We start from the raw sequence: 22,991 nt of genomic DNA on the forward strand, positions 1-22,991 counted from the left end.
TGAGGTCTTGTTGAGGACTTTGGCTTTCGTTCTCTTTCCCCCACCCCCACCCCACCACCCCCAACACCCCCATCCCCGACCCCCACACCATCCATTCCCCCAGACACACACACACACACACACACCAATGCTATCACCAAGGAAAGACTCCCTGAGGGACATACTGAAGCCATCTGCTCACGGATGCTTAGCTAAATGATGATAACACTCGTCCTGGACCGATCCCGGGGATACCGATCGCGTGTATGGCACATCGCTTTGCTTCACTGCCATTTCTCCCAAACATCTCTCTGCACTTTCTATGAATTTCTTTCTTCCCCACCCCCTCACACACACCCCCAACCCCGCGCCCCCCACCCCGCCGCCCACCCCAACCACCAACACCCGCTAGGCCCCGCAAACCAAAACTCCGGCACAAAATGCTAAAATACTTCCACGGGGTCTCAGCTCATTTGAGACGTTAAATCGAATGCGTGTACTTTTATGTAGATCGTTACAAGAGCTGCTATTGTTTGGCCACCAGTTATTATCGAGATGGGACAATGATGAGTTGAGTTGAGTTGAATTGGCAATGAAGCACTAATGCCTTTGAAGTGCATGCTAGAGGGAGGGAGGGAGGGAAGGTGGGAGGGTGGGAGGGAGAAGGGTGCCATTAAGCACTGCCGTTGGTGAACTTCGAGAGCTTGTTCTCTAGGTCTGTGATGCGTCGCTCTTGGGATTGAACGATCACCCTCAGTGTTTTGATCTCGTCCATTAGCTCCTCCAAGGATGTACGCTGGTCAGGTAGAAAGAGAGAACAATTAGCACAATTCCTCCCTCAGGAGAAAGGCATGTTTCTTTGGAGTCCTGCAACTCAGTGGTTAGGCAAGTTTGCAGTAAGTAGGTTGTTAGTCGATTGGCGGATCGCTCTTCCGGGGTTAATAACTCCCTCAAAAAATAATGATAATAATAAATTGGTCACTTCAATCCACGATTGTTTGTGGGGACGCTACAGTGCGAAAATGGCTGCTGCGTTTCGCCCACAAAATATACAAGTCAATTCACTTTACAGTATATTCCGTGGAGCGCTTTGAGACGTCTCGAAGACGTCATAAGCCGCTATATCAAAGAGTTTCTCCTGGGGTCTCCAGGCCAACAATTCCCCCAGATTACACTTGCTATATGCAAAGTGACTGCTGTGTTTGGCCAGACAATACACGCAGGGAAGTGTCTTGGAGAGCTTGGCACAGTAACTGGCAGTAATATTGACGTTATGGGGGTGGGGGGGGCTATAACAAGTGCACGATACTTAGCAGCATTCATGTGGCTGGTGAGAATGAATATCGAGATTGAACTTAATACTGAATATTGGAATTGATCTTAAAAACGGTCCAAAAACACTGTAATCTTAAATTTGAAGGTAATGTTCTTAAGACTAAAAAAAAAGCTATTATTTGGGGTCTTGGGTTGTCCAGCTACAGCGGGGCGGATGGGGAGGAGGGGGGGTGTGGGGGGAATGCCCCAATCGTAAACCCCCTTTGATACAATACAACGCAAGATTAAATTTGTACTGCGTCTTTCACGTAAGGAGGATGTCCCAAGGCTCTGGACGATCAGGGATTTGGACCTGAGCAAGGGTGGTGGGAGGGTAGAGGGGTGGGGGGGGGGGAGGCGGTAGGGGTAGGAAGGTGACTCAAGGCACAGTTGAAGAGGAGGGTCTTGAAGGAGGCAAGGGAAAGAGAGAACGAGCGAGCGAGCGAGCGAGCGAGGCGAAGGAGATGGAAATGACAGAGGACACTTGTTTCCGGGGACGAGAACTCACAGCAAAGTTGGAATCACAGGTGGAGTAACTTCTCCGCGGCCCGAGAGGCGGTTTATTGTCCAGGATGTTCTTTTTGGCAAATTTGAGTTCTCGGTTTTTGGGTGGAATGTAGCCCTCCCTCAGGGAGATGATCGTAGGGTCTGCGTTCTTCCCCGAAATCCACTCCTCTGCGTCCAGGGCAGCCTCGGGACCCGCTGTGTCTGGGTACAGGTCATCTTGGAACAGGTCCGACTGCAACCGCGTGGGTGGAGGGTGGGTGGGGTGGTTGGGGGGGGAGAGGAAGTGGGGGGGTTGTTGGGGGGGAAATAAAAGCCACAAGTAAGACTCTGTGCGTTCAACAGCAGGGGGGGGGGGGGGGTGGGTGGTGGGAACCGCTGAAGTGGCTTCCCCGTAGGCCCTGTTTCATGGTCGACCCCCACCCCTTCTCCGCCCCCCCCACACCCCAGCCACCCCGATGAAAAAAATGGTCGTACACTTCACAGCCCTCCGTGGGGACGTTGCGGGGCGCAAACTGGCGGCCACATCCTCCTACAAACCACACAGTCACTACATTTTTGCCGGAAAAAAGTCCCGTGAAGCACTTTCAGACGTCCCCCCACACCCACCGACATGCTAATTTGCTGTATATCGATTGCGAGAATCGTCATTTATTTAGGTCACAATTGGATCAAGTGTTTGCATTAGCCCAACAACCCCCCACCCCCCCAACCCCAACCCTCCTCCTCCTCTCGAACGATCGCTGCAGTAACGAGAGACGGTGCGGTCCTCACCTTTCGAGGCACGGTCATGGTGATGGGCTCGCATTTCCGCTCGTGTAGTTTATAGAACCTGAAAAGGGAAGGTCAACGCAGCGTGTCAGATTCCCAACCTTTCCACCTCTATAATTGGTATCCGCCAATGAATCCAGCGGATCACCGAGGAGGGGGGGAGGGAGGGAGGAGGGCAATGGCGAGGTTCAACAGAAGTGATCGGATGTTACGATCAACGACAACAACTTATGCAGCACCCTTTACCCAGGGTAGCGGCCCATACCAGGAGTCAACGTGCTATGTGACTTATTCCCCTCCAACGTGACTGTTTGAGGGGGACGATGGGTTGAAACACCGAGAACGGCAGACAGACCTTGCTATTTCGCAGCGGCTGACATCTAGGCCTCTCTTCACCATGAAGCCCATGCCTTTCTGTGGTTCCTTACTGCTGAATGTGCTGAGGTAATGGACATACGGGGGCTCATCCGTGATCTCGAAGTATCGGATGCTGCTGTCCCCCTGGACAGAAACAAAGATAAAATGATTTGTCAGGTGTGGGGGAGGGGGGAGGGGTGGGACAGGTCTCAATGTATCACATTGGAGGTCTGAATTCCATCTGGTCTTGGCTTATAACAACAACAACAACAAATTACATTTGTACAGCGCCTTTCACGTCAGGAGGACGTCCCAAAGCGCTGGACAGTCAGGGATCAGCACCCGAGCTGGTGGTTGGGATCAGGAGGGGTGGTGGGCGGGGAGGGCAGGGGGCAGGAGGGTTGAGCGAAGGCACGGTCGAAGAGGAGGGTCTTGAGATGGATCTTGAGGGAGGCGAGGGAGGGGGCGAGGGGGGAGGGCCTGTGGAATGGAGTTCCAGAAGGTGGGCCAGAGAGGCTGAAGGACCGCCCGCCAATGCTGGGGGGGGTGGGGGCAGGGGGGGTGAGGCGGGAGACGTATTTTCTCTGAGCATGTGAACCCCACAACTCGCACTTACCTTGCCACAGAGATAGACTACACTGGAGTCGGCGTCGTAGAAAGGCAGAAGCACCCCATTACTGGTATCCATTTCCTGAAGTGCGATGGGTTCATCGAAGTTTTTCTAAGGCCGAACAGAGGAGAGGTCATTGAGTCACGGAGACGTCCACTCTCTGAGCCGGTTGCTATCACACGGAATCCAATGTTAATCGTTATGAGCGATTCACACCAAGCAGCCATTGGGGGGGGGGAGTTTCGAGATTAATGTCAAACCTCAGTGTATCTCAGCGAGACCTTGTCCTCGCCTCTCGTAGCTCTCAGTTCCTGTCGTTCAGGCTAAAGTCACCAGGGCCGGCCTACGAAACTGTTCCCTTTTTTAATCATAATAATTCTTGCATTTGATATAACGCCTTATCACGTCTTCTAGACATCTCAAACGCTTCACGGGTCAACTTAAGGACTTAAAGGGAATTGCCGAGTAGCTAAGACTCTGGTAAGGGACTGTTACCTTAAAATCGGGGATAGAATGATGATAATAATCCTTGCATTTGATATGGCACCTTATCACATCGTCGAGAAGTCTCAAAGCGCTTCACATGCACTGTAAAGTGTAGTGACTGTGTGTTTTGTGGGCGAAACACGCCAGCCAATTCTGCACCGCAGTCGCCCACAAACATTCGTGGTCAAAATTTAATCGTTCCTTAACACTGAGGGTGTTGTGGGAATGTGGGATGTGCTGCCCCAAGAGGCCATGCATACAACAACAACAACAACAACCTGCATTTAATACAGTAACCTTCACTCTGGGCAGAGTCTCGGAGAGCTTGCAGAAGCAGCTGAGGTGGTTTAATAGGGAGAGGGCCGGGTGCTTAGGAAAGTAGGTAAGGTGTGAAGGGGCAGGGAGGTAGCGTGAGGATATGAGATTAGAAAGATAAAGAGCTATTAAGCGCTAGTATAACAGCTCAATCTACTGTGCAACCTATTTTCTTCCTACTTGTCTGTTTGCTTCTTCTTGGAAATGAAATGGAAGTCATCCAGACTCCGAATGTCGTTGTCGAGAGTTCCCTCTTTTTTTGTGAAATCTACAGCAGTTTTCCCTTTCTTCCTCACCCACACGTCCTTTCTTTTTTGGCCGGAGCTCATTGTAACAATTTTTTGTGTTGCCCAACTTTACGTCGATCCTAACGAAATGGCATCCCTTTACCGTGGGCTGGTCTTATTGGCAATCGGAAGTGCATTGACTGCTTTCTGCAATGTCTGAGTGATCAGGGTGCCCATGGCTTATTGTAATAATAATAACAATAATAATCCTTGCATTTGATATAGTGCCGTTTCACGTCTTCCAAACGACTCAAAGAGCTTCACTGTAAAGTGAATGGACTGTGTATTTTGTGGGCGAAACGCGGCAGCCAATTGCGCACAGCAGTGTCCCACAAACAGCCGTGGACCGAGTGACCAAATTATTACTTTTTTAAGAAATTATTGTCCCCGGAAAAGCAATCCGCCAACCGACTAACAACTGGGCTCCTGCTTACCGCGAGGTAAACAGAGGCGTGTGGAGTAAGGAAACCTGCCCAATGTTTCGCCCTGTCAGGAATCGAACCCAGGTCCACCTCAACCCCCACCCACCCCAACCATCCCCAGCTGTCATGCTGGTGCGTGTACTAGTCTAACCTGCCCTCTGTAATATAACCAGGCCCATGCAAGTCACACTTCACACCAGAGACTAAGCCCCTATGTATCATCCATTGCCAGGGGATAATGCATGAGGTGCTTTTGCCTTGTTGCTAAAGAGTACTACCGGGTCCCACAACCCCAGCTCTCTCTGACTCATTCGGGAAAATCCTGTGGTAAAGATGTAGCCCTCTCGTGTAAAAATAGCTCTCATCGGTCTCATACCGTCATGAGGAGCCATTTTTTCCTAGCGGAGAAAAACAAGGGGTTACATATCCGGAAGCCAAACAAAAAACACTTTTTTTTCCAGCTTTAACCTGGGAATTATTTATTTCAGACAGGATTCAAAAGGCCGGATCCTTGTTGTTTCGTCCCCACCCCCAAACCCAAACATATATTTGCAAAATCCACTGTCTGGAGAAAATAGTTCCCAACTTTTTTTTATTGTAGTAGAGAAAGTCTCAGAGTGTGCCCCCTGCTGGCTGACTCAAGAATACCGCCAGCCTCATACTTCGTGCAAGTCCCTAATAATAATAATAATAATAATAATAATAATAATAATAATAATCCTTGCATTTGATACAGTGCCTTATCACGTCTTCGAGACGTCTCAAAGCGCTTCACAGAATATACTGTAAAGTGAATTGACTGTAAATTTTGTGGGCGAAACTTTTAACATTTAATTTTAAATACGTTTCGGAAATTCTGGCGGATTTGAGGGCAGCATCACCTCACCCCACCCCCTCTATCTCTGATGCTTTCTCTTTGCACGAAGGCTCACGGCAAGGAACCTAGAGACAGGGAGCAGCCCAAAGTGTCTTGCGCCGGCAATAATAATAATACTAATATAATAATAATCCTTGAGTTTGATGAGGCGTCTCATCACAAGGTTGAGACACCTCAAAGCCCTTCACACAGAACAAATATAGTGTAAAGTGAATTGACTGCGTACTTTGCGGGCGAAACGCAGCCAATTGCGCACAGCAGTGTCCCGGATTGAAGTGACCAAATTATTGTTACAACGACCAGAACAGCCACGCTCGCAGATTGCCCACATGGGATCTGATTTCTCCCTCCCTCGCCCGCACCGCCCATCACCTCACTGACCGTCTACGTTGCCAGGTGGCAGACCCAGGCTTTTTGTTTGGACGACAAACATGCCCTCTCTCTCTCTGTGTTTCTCATCCCACTGACGTGGCATTTGGGCATTGATTGATTGCCGGTGAGCCTTTGCGTCTGGCCCACTCCCTGTCTCTCGGCGGTTTCCCCGCAGAGCCCCTCCCTCCCCGCCGTTGGCACGTGCCACCGTCTCCTACCGGGTCCCACAGTGCCAGCTGCCGCTCGCTCATCTTGCTGAAGCCGGTGGTGAAAATTTTACCGTCGGACGTGAAGACGGCCCTCATGGGGCGAGCTCCTTCGTGAGCCTTGTCCTTCTCCTGGTTGCATTGTTTCGCGTCGGGCAACGAGGGAACACATTCATTGGGAGAAGGGGCAGGGGAGGGGGAAGGGGCAGGGGAGGGGAAAGGGGCAGGAGAGCGGAAAGGGGCAGGGGAGGGGGAAGGGGCAGGGGAGGGGGAAGGGGCAGGGGAGGGGATGGAAAACCAAACAGACATGCAGTCAGTTCACAAAGCACAGCACACGGTAAGTGACCCAGAAAACGTCCATGCACAAATCCCACCCCACCCACCCCCCACCCCCCAAAACTTGCACTTAAACTTTTGCAGGGTGAGGGGGTAAGGCCCTGGGGGTGGGGGTTGGGAGTGGGGGGGAGGTGGGGAGGTACACGCAGTTGCAGAATCGTCAACTTGCTTTGCTTTATCGCCTTTGGTTACCAGGAGGAAAACCACAACCGTGGGCGTCAGCGGGGAAGCCGTGGAATCGTTTGGGAATAAAATGCTTCTGCTCCAAATTTCTCTTGGCTAATGACGAATTCTCTCCTCTGCCCGTCTACGGCTGGGCTATCGAGTTGCGAAAACAACCGGGTTCCTACTTACTGCTCGGTAAACAGAGGCGCGTAAAGTGAGGAAAAATTTGCCTACGTTTTTTGACCCCACCCGGGAATCGAACCCGGGTCCTCTCGCTTGCGAGGCGAGCAATCTATAGAACCAATACACTACAGGACTCCACAAGGGGGAGGAGAGGGACGAAATGAAAGATTTAACCAGCGCCTGTTCCTCGCTGCCATTTCACCCCACACCCTGCCTGCCTCTAAGCACAGTGTAGCAGGAAGAGAGAGAGGGTATTGCAGAGATGTCGCCCAAAGTAACGTAACGCGTCTTCGCATACATTTTCTTGCTCTCGGTTTGTTAAGTTGAAGTTGAGTTTGACCCAGTGGGGGCCTTAGTTTTACTGTGTCCCTGGTGGTAGGTTAGTTAGTGAGCTCCTACTGGGATCCACCAGTAAAGTACCAGTATTTCATTTCATCTCAAAGCCCTCCATGTATGTGGAAAGTGTTTCACACACCTGTTTTCCCGTAGAAGCCGAGTTGCATTGGATTCAACCGATTGCTGAGGATCTTTGCCCAGGCTGCCAGATTGATTTGTTTGTTAAAAGCCAAATCTAATGCTGTCTATCGAATGCAAATGCTGGGGCACCCCACTTCCTCCCCATGAGACAAACTCCCTCCCTCTCGCCCCATAATAAACATTAGGAGATCTGTGACAGGCTAATGAATTTTTGGGACCTTGGATTAATGTCTAATGTGAAGGACTGCACCTCTGACAATCTCCCTCCGGGAAGCCGAGCTCCTTATTCCATTTTATTTTCTAAAAGGAGACCCAGCATCCTGGCCCCTATCTGGTCCCTGGTGCCCCCCCTGGTCCAATCGGACAAAGAAATACTTCCTGATTTCTGTCCTGAAATTACCCCTCTCGGCACACTCTAAACTCATGCCTTCCTGTTCTCCCTGTCTCGATGTGTTATTCCGAGAGCAAAGTTCTCAGTCATGTCGTGAGGCGCTTTTCTTATATGAGAAACACATTAAGTTTGATCCCCGGCCCCTGATAACAAGCTTTGGAACTAATTAATAATAATACTTGCATTTGATATAGTGCAGTATCACGTCTCAAGGTCCTTCACCAGAATATACTGTAAAGTGAATCGATTGTATATTTTGTGGGCGAAACGGGTACTTTAAAGGTTCCAGTTTCCCATGCGATTGCAACTCCTGCCCGCCCGCCCCCCCCACACACCCCGACACACACAAACGCACACGCAAACACACTCCCCGCAAGGCTGGCAGAAAGCCACTTACAGTGGTAATACGTTGCTCTCTGGGATCGATGACCCGAACTTTCTTGTCCTTGCAGGTGGTGCAGAACAGGCTGCCATTGCGATTCCAACACACGTTGTAGATCAGGTCAGAGTGCAGGTCGGGCAGGGTTATCAGAGCCTCGCCTGTGCCCACGTTCCAAATGATTATCGCGTTATCACTGCCTGAAACACACAAGGCGGGGATCAAACTTAATGTGTTCCTCATGTAAGAAAAGCTCTCAGGACACGACTGAGATCTTTACTCTAAGAATAATGCATCGAGACAGGGAGAACAGTAGCCGCTCGCTGACCCTCCGGCTTGGCGATCATGGCTGATAATCTTGCTGAGACCCCCCTCCCTTGGCCTCCTTCAAAACCCATCTCAAGACCCCCCCACCCCCCCCCACCCCACTCTTCGACTGGGCCTTCGGTCACCCTCTTCGCCCTCTGCTCCTCGCCTTCCCCGCCCCCTCCTGAGCCCAACCACCAGCTCGGGTGCGGATCCCTGACTGTCCAGCGCCTTCGGGACGTCCTTCTGACGCGAAAGGCGCTGTGCAAATGTAAGTTGTTGTCGCTGTTAAGATGTTGCCACCCACCCTGACACTGTTAACCTCCGATGTTCGGCTCCAGCAGAAGCTCCCTTTACTTCTGTCGGTGATCAGTGGCTGTGCATAGAGCTCAGCAGCACAGAGCTACCGGCTCCGGAGGCTCTGGAGAGCGTTCCCAGTGGAAGCGGATGTAAAAGCACCACCATTGGCGGTCCGGTCATCAGCTTTCCCGCCCCCACCCTTTGGAACTGCGTCCTCCGAATCCCTTCGCCTCACCCCCACCCAACCACCCCAACCACTACACCTCCCACCTCCCTTCAAGGTCCGCCTCAAGACCTTTCACCGCCCCTTCGGCCACACTCCCACCCCATCCCCCCACCCCTGCATCCCCCCCACCACCCCCCCACCCTTCCTACCCCTCACCCCTCCCGATTCCGACCCCTCAACCGTGAAAAGCACTGCGTTAAAGGCCGGGATCATTATTAGTATCATCTCTCGTTTTGTCGTGATGTGCAACATAATAATAACCCTTGCATTTGATGTAGCGCCTTATTCACGTCTTCGAGACGTCTCACGACTGGAGAGATTCTTGGCTCGGAGGAGAGCGGGTGCGAGATGGCGAGCCGGTGGGCGTACCTGCGCTCAGCAACACGTTGCGGGCGGTGGGGTGCCACAACACGATGCCCACCCTCTTCGAGTGACCCTCTAAGATGACGATGGGCTCAGTTATGGAGCGGACCGGCACGTAATCGGGGATCTGCCAAACCTGCGAGGGAGAGGATGCGAACACGCACGGGTTAAGAGACGCCTCACTGACCGTTACGTGTGGCGCAGGACGCTTGCTTGCGCATTTCAGCAACCTGCGAGCGCGCCAAGCGAATTCAACAAACCCATCAGAAGCCCTCGCATTTGGTACAGCAGCACTTTCCACCCCGGGAGGACGTCTCAAAGAGCTCCGGAGGCTTTGCTGTGGAGAGCGGTGACCGTGTGTTTCGTAGGCCGGTTCTAGTTGCGTTCCTGAGCCAGGCTGACACTCTGAGCCGTCTCGCACAGCGCAATTGGGATGAATTTAAAGCACGTGAAGACTGGTGGCGCGCACGCACACACACACACACACACGCGCGCACACACACACGCGCACACACAGCAGAGGGCAGTCATGCTTCACAGTGTATTCAGCACAGGGCTCACAAACCCAGCTCTCTGCGTTAACAGGCCAGTCAGCCTTGCGCACACGGTCACCTTTTCTCACTGCGACCGTCCCACCCGGCTCTATCTGCGGCCCCCGCACCCCCACGCACACAGAACGCACCGACATTGGCTTCCCTACAACGCCCACAGTGGCTGTGCTCGCTCCCTGCAGTCAGGGGCTTCGAGACGTCCTCCCGTCTGCGGAAAGTGGGGGTGGGGGGGGGGGGCCGTCGCCGAACGCAATCGTCGTCCGCACCACTTAGGTTTCGATCGCGACGGTTTACAAACGACGCGGGCGAAGGGCGGGAGTTAAAGAGACGCACGCAGTCTCTTTGGTGCGCTTGCGTTCGGAGGGAATCGAGATGCAATTTCCAACATTTGTCCTGTTTTTTTATTGAGATCCCTGTGTTATTCTGACCCACCACAAGCATCGCGGTCAACGGACCTTTGCCATTCAAAACACTGATCAGCGTCGTAGAAAAATCCCCCCGTAACTAATAGTTATTATTCTTTCCTGACGCGAACAGCGTTCTCATCGCTGCACTTTACTCGTGCCTTCAGCCCCAGGAACCACACGTCCTGCTGTGCTATCCCAGGGTCTGTTCTACCAGAGAGGTTTAGACGGAGAAGACAATTGGGGCCATTTGACTACACGACACCCAGCTACTTGCTCTGGTCATCAGAGCAGATGAAATCTCATGCCACCAACCCCTACAGTCACTTGGGGGGGGGGGGGGGGAGGGACGGGCAAGGTTTCTTTCCACGCTTGCTCTTGCTCTTCCAGCGGGAAGCTTGCCAGGCGGTACTCTCGATGGCACACTACGTGATTGTTTTTTTTGGCTGAAATCCAACGCCCGACTACAACACAGGTCCCCCAAGCCTTGGCTTTTGCCAACCTGTACCTGATATTCTTTGGAATTAGGTAAGCAGTGTGCATTACTCATGAGATGCCTTCAGCTTCCCTCTCGACTCTCTACCCCCTCCTCGCTCCCTCCCTTTCCTCCCCTCACCCTGACCAATTCCCCCCAATGCTCGGGTCCCGACCCAACTGTCCAGCGCCTTGGGACGTTCTCCCGACGTGAAAGGCGCTCTATAAATGAAATCTTGTTGTTGTTGTTGAGAGATGCATAAAGAGTGCTCGTTCCGTTTCAAACACAAGGAGAATGCCCACGTGTAGGCGCCATACATAGGTGTGGATATGTGACAATTTCAAAGCAGGCTCCAATCCAGTAATGACGGTGATTAGTTTATCTCGAGATTACCGTGCCTTGGCGTTCGAAGCATCAAGCTATCTGTCGGATTCCAGGCGCGTGTTTAACCTAATCAGTCTCCTTCCGATAAAAGCCTTAGCTGCACAGTAGGCGACTCGATCCCTATCAAGCGTCTCCCAGGGCACTCAGACTCAGAAGCACAGGAGCGAGGACAGCTCTTAATGAGATTAGCACAAGTGTAGGGCGATCAGAGAGCAACGACTGAAAGAGAGAAGAGATCAAGCTTTGCAGTACGGCGAGGGATTTCACCTTAAGAGAAGGAACAAAACCAACTGAGTCACAGAGCTAAGCTCACAGTGAAGATCTCAGCACCATCTAATGTTCTCTTTTATTCGCCCATTTTCTTTCTTTCCACTGTCGAAAAAAGCCACTGACTCATACACTTGCAAAGGCACCGGTGCCTCACCCAGAAACATCATGACTCAATGTGCAAGACAAGATTACAATAATCCTTGCATTTGATATAGCGCCTTATCACGCCGTGGAGACGAGACAAAATGCTTCCCAGAATATATGCCAAGTGGATTGACTGTGTATTTTGTGGACGAAACGTGGCAGCCAATTGCATACAGCAGTGTCCCACAAACAGTCCTGGATTTAGTGACCACATTTTTTTGAGGTTTTTTTAACGAACTATTACCCCCGGAAAGTTTCTTACTTACCGCTCGGCAAACAGAAGCGTGTGGAGTAAGGAAACTTGTCTAAGGTTTCGTTCCACTCAGGAATCGAACCTGGGCCCTCTCGCTTGTGAGGCGATTGAGCTAACCACTAGGCTACAGCCCTGATAATAATAAGGGTACAATAATAATAATAATCCTTGCATTTGATACAGTGCCTTGTCGTGTCATCGATCAAAACGTCTCAAAACGCTTCACAGGGTTTTACTGTGATAATAATAATAATAATAATCTTGCATTTGATATAGCGCTTTTCACGTCGGGAGGACTTCCCAAAGCGCTTCACAGAAAACACTGTGAAAGTGAAAGTGAATTGACTGTATATTTGTGGGCGAACGCGGCAGCCAATTGCGCACAGCAACGTCCCACAAACAGCTATGAAGCGAACGACTACTTTTATAAAAATAATAATCTGAGCGTTTTGTACAGTACAGTTCCCTTTAAAGTCAAAGCTTTCTCATTGATTTTTACTGGGAAGTGACTGTGCATTTCGGAGTGAAGTAAAACTCCTTTTGAGGCGAGAACCTTCACAGGGAATGTGCGCAAAGTTTTAAATTCGTGAGAGGAAATAGATCCACTCGCCTGACTCGCAGCTGTTACATCGCGGCAGGAAAGTGATGCAAACTGTGCATTTTGTAATGATTTACGTCACCGTATCAGGTCGTTTATGGGGTGGGGGGTGGGGGAGTGGGGTGGGGGGGTGGGTGGGGGAGAGCAGGCAAAACAATCACAATAGGGAGAGAGTCCCTTTGAACTGTATTATTCTGATTTAAGAGAAACTGGATAGTGGGAAAAATCCTGCCAAAGGAGAGAGTGAAGCTTACAGCACAGCGTGTTCTGTTCTTACTCGCAAACACAGCTTAACACTGAAATTTATAGCTTCTAAAGAGGCAGTTTCCCTCTTTAGCTCTTGGGGAATATGCAGTTTCACTGGCTCGAGCAGGATTACAAGAGCACAAGCTTTCGAATCAAGAACCCTCCCTCTTCAGTCCATTTGATTTCACCCGTTCTACCATCATCCCATCACCACATCACGCTCTTTCGTAAAATTGCTCCAATGTCCTGTCCCCCCCCGCAACATGACCGGGTTTCCCAATTACCCTTTCCAATCATTCATTACTCTCTGTATAACGAAAGACTTCCTGGCGCCTTGCCCTTAGACTTGCCGATCACAGACCCGAAGCTCTGTTGACTTAGCCGGCTGCCTTGGCTGTTCTGAATCCGCTACTTCCGGTTTACGTACTCAATCCTATTAGCAGACGTCTCCTCTGAGACGAACCCTTTCAAGAAGAGCCCCCATCTCACGCAGTTGTTCCTCAGAGCTGATGAGAAGGGAGTAGAGGGGTGTAGGATGGGTTGGAGGCTCAGAGCTTCTCAGAATGCTGCTCTCTGAGCCAGGTTGACACCAAACTCCACATAAGATGTACTGTACGTATTACTTGCTCCCTCATTGCTCAAACACCAAACGTGCTTTTTAGTATTCAAGTTAAGATACAATTGAATACATTCGACTGAGCCATAAAAAGGGATGACCCTGGTCACAGAACAGCCAGGAATCTCATGTGTGTCTATCCCTCACTGACCTCTGGAAACCTCCCCTCTTCAAGTCGCACGAATGTTTCGCAAAGAAAAGTCACTGGCTTCAGCTTCAGACCAGAATCCCAACCTGAAGATCCACCACAATCCAACGCCTTATTTGGATCAGCGAGCCCCGTATGAATCACGTTTTGAACCAACGTCAAGAATTTCCAGCTGAGCTGTCTTGGTGTAATTGAAAACTCGCTGCTCTTATATTTTTCTCTCCTCGCATGACATTTTGGAAACATCAGTCACCGACACCCTGCCAGTCAGTCCTCATTGAGCTCAGCAGCCCGAGGCGTGTGACAGACGATGACCAAGGCAATGTAAAGAGGGAGGTGGGGGAGAGGGGTGGGGGAGAGGGTGGGGGGGCGGGTGGGCTGTACGTTTCTGGGGGGAGGGCTTTAGAAAATAAGTTGCCACACGCAAAGTTGGTCACCCACGGCTGACGACACAATGTGATTTCAAAGACTCGATGTGGGGCTCGAAACCACAGGCTCCTGTGAAACGCTCCCGCTCATACAGAGTCCCAAGGCGTACTGCTTAAGAGCACTCGCTTTTGCAGGCGAGACGACGGTTCGATTCCCGGGCAGGGGCAAAACCCTAGACAAGTTGCCTCACTCCACACGCCTCTGTTTACCCAGCAGTACGTAGGAACCGGGTTGTTGGTTGACTGGTGATTCGTTTTCCGGGGGTATTAAACCCTAAAAAAAACACATTCGTCACTCAATCCACGACTGTTTACGGGACGCTGCTGTGCGCAACTGTCTGCCGCGTTTCGCCCACAAAATATACAGTCGCTCCACTTTACAATATATCCTGTGAAGCGCTTTGAGACGTCTCAACGAGATGATGAGGGTTATTGTTCACTGGATCTGACCTATTCACACACTACGTGAGTGGGGGATTTCAGGTTAAAACAACGGCATGCAATAACTCGCTGTAAAAGCACAGGGACCCAGGACTGATCCACGCCAACGGCTTTGATGTGGTGACTGTCAATTGGCTCTCCATGTTAAAAGGAACGGCCAGGAAATGAGATTTCGGAACTATCTGATTTAACTTTTAAAAAAAATTCAAAAGGCATATTTCATCAATCACAAAAGAGCTCCGGTTGGAAGCGCCTTTCGTGTCACGAGGACATCTCACAGCGCTTCAGGGGGCTGTACTGGGAAGCGTAGTGACTGTGCGTTTTGTAAGCCAAGCGGCACCCGATGCTTGCAATTTAACAGCACGTTCAAAGGACGGCACCTTTGACAATGCAGCGCATTTCACCCCCACCCAACTCCCCGCCACTAAGCCACCCCCCCCCCTTCCCACACCCCACCAAACGTGTCACCTAGACTGCGAGTTCAATGTCTCGATGTGGGGCTCGAACCCACGATCTTCTGACTCCGGGGCAAAAATAGAACTGATTGTGCCAGACTGACGCCTCCAAAGATTTCTGAATCAAGTCCGACCTTCGAGGAGTCGGTTATTGAACGCAGACTTTGCTTTGGAGACAAGAGTGCTTTGCGGGGAGCCAAAAACATTAATTCATTTCAGATCCTGAAGAGACGTCAGGGAGACAGAGGCTCGGCAGACGGAGTGCGAGTGCGCTGCACCTCGCCAGCCACTGCCCTATTTGTTGCGATATTCTTGGGTAACAGCGCAGGCGTGAAGCAGGAAAGCCGCGGTGCGGGTGCAGGCGAGGGCAGGGGGGCCCGAGGTGTCGACGGCGGCGTGAGGACGCTCTGCAATCCCCTCGGGTTGAACAGGTTCGGGGGTTGACCCGATTGAGGTGCTTAGAAGGAAGAAAGGCCTTCGGGAGGGTAGCGATAGAGAAACGATTTCCTCTTCGCCTTGAAAGCTTCTCCCCACGTCGGAACGCTTCCAAATTCGAAACATTCCAATACTCCTTCAACAGTCAGACGCTACTCCCTTTCCGAGCGAGTCACAGTTTGAAGTTTACTATTGGGAGTTTTGCTATTAATTTCTCTTGTCAGCAGACACAAAATGTTCTACTAATTATGGTTGTGTTTTATTAGAAAACAGCCTGTTGCCATAGCGAGCTCTAAACTGGATACTCTGGGGCTCTGGAAGAGGTTACGAAAATCTCAGTCGATTCGAGAGCGGGTGATGAAAGGGAAACGCGTTCTCCCTTTCCACTCTGCGGGGAGGGGAGAGTAAAGTTATCTTCTCTGAGCAATCTGAGCTGTTGCTCTCATGCAAAACCATCGGGTGAGGTTCGTGGCCGAACTAATGGCTTCTCTAAGTACGACCAGTGCTTAAGAACAAGACCACCTGACTGAGTACTTGGTTGAGACATCCTCCCGATGTGAAAGGCGCTGTATAAAGTGTTAACTGTTTTTCGGTGCTGATCACCGGGAATACCCTTTTTTCTTGTTACGTCATTAATAATGATCATAAAAATCGTTTAATACGATAATAAAGCCTCTCACGTCTCAAAACTCACAAGCTACGTCGCAGAGTGCAGAGGCTGTGTGTTCGGTAGGCAAACGCGGCAGCCAATACGCGCTCAGCGACCTCCCGCAAACAGCCGCGAAGTGGAACCCCAATTATAATGGGAAATGAGAAGACGGACTAAGCGTCTGATAAGCCCTTTCTCTCCGCACTTGCACTCAATATAACACCGTTACTGAGCCATGGCCACAGGTCGTAAGGATGAGGTTTCAATGTCAGCCTGAGTGACTTGCATTCATTCCCCCCCCATACATCAAGCTGCTGATCTCTGTGGCATCTTCAGCTGCGGTCACTGAGGCAAGTAGGCGTGTTTGGCTGACAGGAGCAATCTAATCTTCACGGGGACCATGTTCTTGTGAAGCAGCATTCCTGACGAGAGATCAAAGCACTCGTTCTCGGAAAAATGCGGTAGCGTGGTTCACATTAGCTGTCCCCGTGCAAATGCCAATGTCCATTTCAAATACAAGTATAATCCTCGCGTTTGATGCAGCGCCTTGTTGAACAACAAGAACAAGATTACATTTGTATAACCTCTCAAAGCACAGGATTTCACTGTAAAGCGGAGTAGCTGATGTGTATTTTTGTAAGCGGATGTGGCAGTCAATGTGCACGCAGCAAGGACCCACAAACAGACGTGAAACGAATGAGAAGTGGAGAAAGGAAGGTCTGTTTGACTGTGGGACACAGCGTTATTGATGGAGTGAGTCCTTGTACAAGAAACCCAGCCAAATGTCCAAATAATAATAATAATAATAATCCTTATTTTTGGTTACAGCGACTTTCCCGTCGGGAGGATGCCTCAAAGCGCTTCACGGCAATTAGTGTAGAGTGTAGTGACTGCGTGTTTTGCCGGCAAAGGCTGCAGGCCGTTTACACACAGCCACGAACAGCCATGAAGTGAATGACTTCCCAGATGTAACGGGAAGACGAACTTCAGGGATTCTCTCTTTAACGATAAGTAATAATAATAATCCTCTCGTTCGATCATCACGCTATTGAGAGGTCTCAAAGCGCTTACGTATGGTAAGCCCCCCACCCCCAATCACACCCACATTTCCGACATCGTATATACACTACCATGTTACTGAGCCATGCCGCAAACTGAAATTCCACCTAGTCTTAGCCTGGCAGACCGTTCTGCCTCGATTTTGATGATCACGCAGAATTGTGGATATTTCTTAAAATCGGTCTTCATTTTGAAAGCCCGTTTCCTCGCAGGCCTTAAAAAAGCGATGGCCGAGATGAGCAGAGGAGACCCTGACACCCTTCAGAAGGGATTCAATACTTTTATTGACGGAAAAGCGAGGGAGAGTGTGAGTTAAGGAGCACCTCAGGAACTCACTGTCACATATGACACTGTGATACTGAGCCATACAAGGTTCTGATTGATTGAAGACGAAGCTGCCCTTTGGGTATTTTTACCTGAGCACAGACAGAGAGTCTGGCTGTAGTGTTTTACTGACAGCCTTTATAGTTCTGGTTAGGTCTTTATCCTGTGTCCTGAAGGGCACTGTATAAATGCAAGTTGTTGTTGGACGGGATTTACTATGGCTATTGCTGGGTCGTTCCGTACACCACTCAGATTACAGGCAGCGATCATTCTTTGCAATGGCGATTCTCTACGCAGCCACTGACATCCTGTGAAGTAATTATTTCGCTGCTGCAGCATTAAATCACAGCTGTGAAGCCCTGAGCTCCGCAAGGACAGAGAGCTTTCCAGAGCCAGTCTGGAGGAGAGATCGCACGCCTTTTGCTTGCAGAGATGAGCGGCATGTACTTCCGAAGCGCAGCTAAACGTTACCAGAGAACCAGCGACACACACAGCCACAGAAGAAAGAGCAAAGCCTTTCAATCCCATTTGCTGCCCTGTATTTGTCTAGTTCCCTCTTGAAAGCGAATACAGATTCCGCCTCTCAACCGTTCTACGTGTGAAAAAAAAATGAACCTAATCTCCCACATTCGCTCGTTTGCTCACCATCTTGAATTGGTTAGTCACTGACTCGCTTTATCAGTGGAAATAATTTCTCCCTATTGATTTCTATCAAAACCTCAAATCAAGACCTCAAACAGATCACCCTTTAGCCTTCCTGGTACCATCTCACCCACTCCCATCAACTAACTCAACAGACACCGACAGCCCCGAATTCCACCTAGCCTGAGCCGGTGATACCATTTTACCTTTAAATGTAACATCGCTCAGACTTGCGGCACATCCCGAAATCCGCTCTCCCAGCGGAAGCCAGTTTCTTTTCTGGTTCTTAAAAAGTAGTTTGAAGCCAGTTTCTTAAGCAGGCTCACAGAGAACCAGCTTCGAAATCAAGGACCCTGGTTAAGAATTTGCCAGGTTCCGGGTACGCTCCGAAAATGGACGGTGCGAAAATAAGCTTGGAGTCTGGACTCGGGTGTAATTTCTACCCCATTGGAGCCGTAATAACGTCAAGCCTGTCGCCACCCCATCCCACCCCGCACCGCTCCACTCCACGTGGTGTTAACGCAGTAACCTGTACATACCATGACTGTGCAGTCTTCTGAGCCGCTGGCTATGACGTTGTCGTTGTGCGGGCACCAGTCGATGTCTAGCACAGGTGCCGTGTGTCCACACACCAGAGGGTGGTTTTTGTCCACGCGTCCGGTCTAAAAAATGAACAGAACGAAACCAGATGAGTCCACACAGGGGAAGAGAGACAAACAGCAGCTCTTTACTTACTTATAGAGACAGACAGCGCCCTTCGCGTACAGGGTGTCCACCAAGTCCTGCCACCCCAACCCAACCCCCGGTTACAAACCCGTGATACAAGACTACGGAGGAGTTGAAACAAGCTGCCGGAGACGCATTTCACCTCGTCACTCCATCCATGTCACGGAACATGGCGACAGATCATTATCTGCCCATGAAAACGAAGGCGCTCACACACACGCCAATCCTCTGGACATCTGGATACAGTTGTGGATTCCTGTAGCTCAGTGGTTAGAGCACTCGCCTTGCAAGCGAGAGCCTTGGTTCAATTCCAGGCAGAGCGAAACCTTGGGCAAGTTTCCTTACTCCACACGCCTAATAATAATCCCTCCAAAACAAACCAATAATAAATTGGTCATTTTCAATCCACGACTGTTTGTGGGGACGCTGCTGCGCGCAATTGGCTGCCGCGTTTCGCCCACAAATATACGGTCAATTCACGTTACAGTCTATTCTGTGAAGCGCTTTGAGAAGTCGAGAAGATGTGAAAAGCGCTACATCAAATGTAAGGATTATTATTGTTATTAAACACTTGCCCTGAATACAATTAAGTACTTCTAATTACAATTAGCATGATTTTAGTGTTCTAGTTGTTGGGTCAGTGCACGGTAGGGAATAAAACACGGGGCTAACATGGCTTTGTAAATACCCCGGAGGATAACATCTCAGGGTGCTATACAAAGGCTATCACTGAAGAGAAAAGGCACAATCAGGTCTTTGCAGGGGGTTGAAAGCAGAGAGAGAGGCAGAGCACAGCAATACGAGTTAGGAGGTGATTAATACGAGTAATTCAAGGAAATCCAAACGGTTTTGACAGCAAACTGAATGGGACTTGGGTGAGTGAACAGACTGCTATTTATAAAGATAAGACTTATACGAGCTTTACTGTAATATCACAACTTTTGAGGTTTCCTTTTCCAAACAAACCTTCGAAGTTCTGCAGTTAAAGGCAGAGGCTTTTTCTATACATATGGTTAATGCCAAGAAACTTGTGGAATATCTCCGTGACTGTAAGAAGGTTTCCACGGTGAGTGCTGCATTAGCTTGGTTCAGAAACACGCTTTGAAACTGATACTCGATCAAATTGCTGCTCTTTTTTTACACAGATGGGGTTTGACAGAAACCAGGGCAATAAGGTTTTTGTCAGTCTCCGAGATGGCTCAACTGGAATACATAGGGAAACCTTCAAAGCTCACTGCCAACCACCTGAGTTGCAGGACTGCGGAGATCAATGATATCTCATCCAATACGTCCACATGTAATGGTCACAAATTGATTTATATGCGCTATCTCAACAAAGAGATGCATGTCGGCACTCACACCACATGGTCTATGGCCTCTGAAGGCGTTAGTATCTTTGCCGGGTGAACCTTTAGCTCAATGTCTTACTATGAGTTCGTTGGTCGCTGTTTTCAAGCCCTAATTCAGGGCTTTAGCTCACAGCCAGGTTTTAAAGCCAGGTTCTATTTGCCTGTTTTCAGGTGGAACCACAAAAATCCAATGACTCATTCCTACAGATTAATTGGCCATTCGCCATTTCGCCCACGAAATATACAATCAATTCGCTTTACAGTATATTCTGTGAAGCCCTTTGAGACGCCCTGAAGACATGATAAGACGCTATATATAAGAACATAATTATTATTCTTAATATTATAAGGCTGATTGTAGGACCTTGCTGGCTAATGCCTTCAAAAACAATCACTACACTACGCTTGACAGTAAATGCTTGTGGATATCTCCAGGACGGACACTGTTCAAAATGATGCTTGATCTGTTGTTGCTTTCAGTCAAAATTGTTGTGTGGAAATTGTTGTATCCTTTTAAACTCCACGTTATGTACTGGCCGGTACTTAGATTTATCAAGATCCGTTAACTAGTCCTAGAGACAATCCCATTTTCTCACTCCTGAAGGAGTGGGGGGCGGGTGAGGTAGAGAGAGAGAGGGAGAGAGAGAGAGAGAGAGAGAGGAGGGGATGTGCGTGTTCAAAGCAAGCCCAGCCACATGTTTTAATGACATAATGCATTCTCTGAAGAATATGTAAGGCTGGTGAATGTTGATCAAGTAGAAAGATTCTTGGAAGCCAAATAATGAACAGCTCATGTTTCTTTCGCCAGATGCGGAGCCAGAACAGAGCCACAGTGGCCCTGTAGCATTGAAGCTACAACGAGAGGAAAATCTCCAAGGTGGGTGAGGGGGGGGGGGATAGGGTGGGGGGAGAATCTCGTGCCCAAGACCGTTCACCCATGAAGTGAACGGACAATTTTATCTGGGGGGATTGTCGGCCAGGACACCAGGAGAAATCTACCTCCTCTTCTCAACTAGCGCCACAGGATCTTTAACATCTACCTGCACAGGGGAAGACTGGACCTCGGTTCAAAGGCTCATTCGAGGGACGGCACCTCCGACGATGCAACCCTTCCCCAGCCCTGCATCGAAAGGTCAGACTACGCGTTTAAAATCCTCACGTGGAGGCTTGGACCCACGACCTTCTGGCTCAGAGGCGAGAGTCCTATAAACCGAGCCTGGCTGACACCTGACCTTCGGCATTTGTTATCCACTTAAGACTGTATCCCCTTTATTCTCGGGAGTTTGGGGAGGGTTGAGAGCCTGACACACCTCCGATTTTCTCGCTCGCAGGAGGAAAAGCAAAGAAATAGTCCTTTGGTTGAAGGATCAGAGTTTTGGCCAGATGCGAGTCCAAGCAATTTGTCTCAGCGTTGCAATCTTAAAAATGCTGTTATGTAATAATTCTGCAATTCAAATAATTACAGAGGGGTGGGGCGGGGAACAGGAGAATGTCAGGTCAGGACTGGTGGAACAGCTAAACATTCTGTACGCACAAGAGCTGCTTTATTTGCCCAAGTCTGCTGAACGTAAGCGTTTCCGATACGTTCTGTGTTCTACGTCAGTAAATTGCAGTCTTTAATAGCATTTGGAGACTCTCAGAGTCAGATTAAACACTGAGATTAAAGATGAGGCGATTTGGTAAGGAAGACAGCAGAGGCATGGACACAAAGGGTCGAATGGACCCATTCTGTGAAAACAATTTCTATATTTACTTCCTCCTCTAATCTGCCCCAGGGTCTAAATAGCCATAGTGCATTTTAGCAGATAGTTCAGAATGGAGGTGCTTTGAAAGGCAGTGATTTAGTGGTCCATGAGCTACAATGGCAAAATACTGACCACAATTGCAACAAAAGTCATGCAGTAATAATCCTTGGATCGAGCGCATGTCTGAGACGTCGCTGTGCGCTTCACTGGATCTGCTGCAAAGTGTCGTGACCGCGTATTTTGTACGTAAGCCCAGCAGCCAGTTTGCACACAACGATGTCCCACAAACAGCCATGAAGTGAACAACCGATTTTATCTGGGAGATTGTTGGCCAGGACCCCTGGGCAGAAATTCCCTTCTCTTCTTAAATAGAGCCACCTGCACAAACGCAAACAGGAACTCGGTTTAACATCTCATCCTGAATGACGGCATCTCTGACAATACTGTAAAGCCACCGGAATGAATTAGTGTCCTGACCGACAATTTGCTGGGCTGGTCACTCACTTCGCAGTTAGTTTTGGGACATCTTGAAGACGTGATGAGCGCTATATCAAATCCAAGGATTCTTATTGTTGTTGCTAAGTGCAAATCGGTTGCCTCGTTCACCCACCCACAAAATACACAGTCGTTACACTTTGCAGTAAATCTGTGAAGCCCTGTGAGACGCCCTTCTGATATGAAAGGCGCTGTGTCAGATAAAGAGGATTATTATTATAGTAATGATAATAATAATCAGCCTTAGGCTCCCGATGACTGAAACGCCACAGGAAATTTCAAAGGAAATGAAAGCAGCTCGCTGGAGCCATTAATGCCTATTAACCAGCAAATGATGTAATTTTCCGAGACACGGAGAGTTGTCAGCCGTGACTGATCATAAATGCGTTAATATTTGTGTTCCACTGAAATAATTGGGCCCGAGGGGAAAGGGAGGTTCAATAGCTTCTTAGAAGTGCTCTGGAGGCAGAGTTTAGGGGAATCATGTTATTTTGTTTCACGCATTGTCAAGTGGTCACAGCGTGTTTG

At 49.6% G+C, this 22,991-nt stretch overlaps 1 protein-coding gene across 5 annotated transcripts in view; it reads right to left on the reverse strand.

Moving 5' to 3' along the window:
- Nucleotides 1-451: 451 nt before the first annotated feature.
- Nucleotides 452-22,991, reverse strand: part of LOC103183340 (coronin-6) — a 52,252-nt gene continuing 29,712 nt past the window's right edge. For 2 of the 5 annotated variants that reach the window (XM_007900768.2, XM_007900767.2), the window contains exons 3-12: nt 18,688-18,810; nt 9,633-9,762; nt 8,450-8,631; nt 6,513-6,632; nt 5,324-5,443; nt 3,542-3,646; nt 2,924-3,069; nt 2,572-2,629; nt 1,802-2,032; nt 452-775 (exon numbers count right to left, since the gene is read on the reverse strand). In XM_007900768.2, coding sequence (XP_007898959.1) covers nt 653-775; nt 1,802-2,032; nt 2,572-2,629; nt 2,924-3,069; nt 3,542-3,646; nt 5,324-5,443; nt 6,513-6,632; nt 8,450-8,631; nt 9,633-9,762; nt 18,688-18,810 — 1,338 coding nt within the window. In that variant the 3' untranslated portion in view covers nt 452-652. The remainder of the gene's footprint in view (nt 776-1,801; nt 2,033-2,571; nt 2,630-2,923; nt 3,070-3,541; nt 3,647-5,323; nt 5,444-6,512; nt 6,633-8,449; nt 8,632-9,632; nt 9,763-18,687; nt 18,811-22,991) is intronic. The other 3 variants (XM_007900770.2, XM_007900769.2, XM_007900771.2) reach the window with 3 other exon arrangements.

The sequence above is a fragment of the Callorhinchus milii genome, unplaced genomic scaffold (assembly GCF_018977255.1).
Source record: "Callorhinchus milii isolate IMCB2004 unplaced genomic scaffold, IMCB_Cmil_1.0 Scaffold10, whole genome shotgun sequence".
NCBI classification, from domain to species: domain Eukaryota; kingdom Metazoa; phylum Chordata; class Chondrichthyes; order Chimaeriformes; family Callorhinchidae; genus Callorhinchus; species Callorhinchus milii.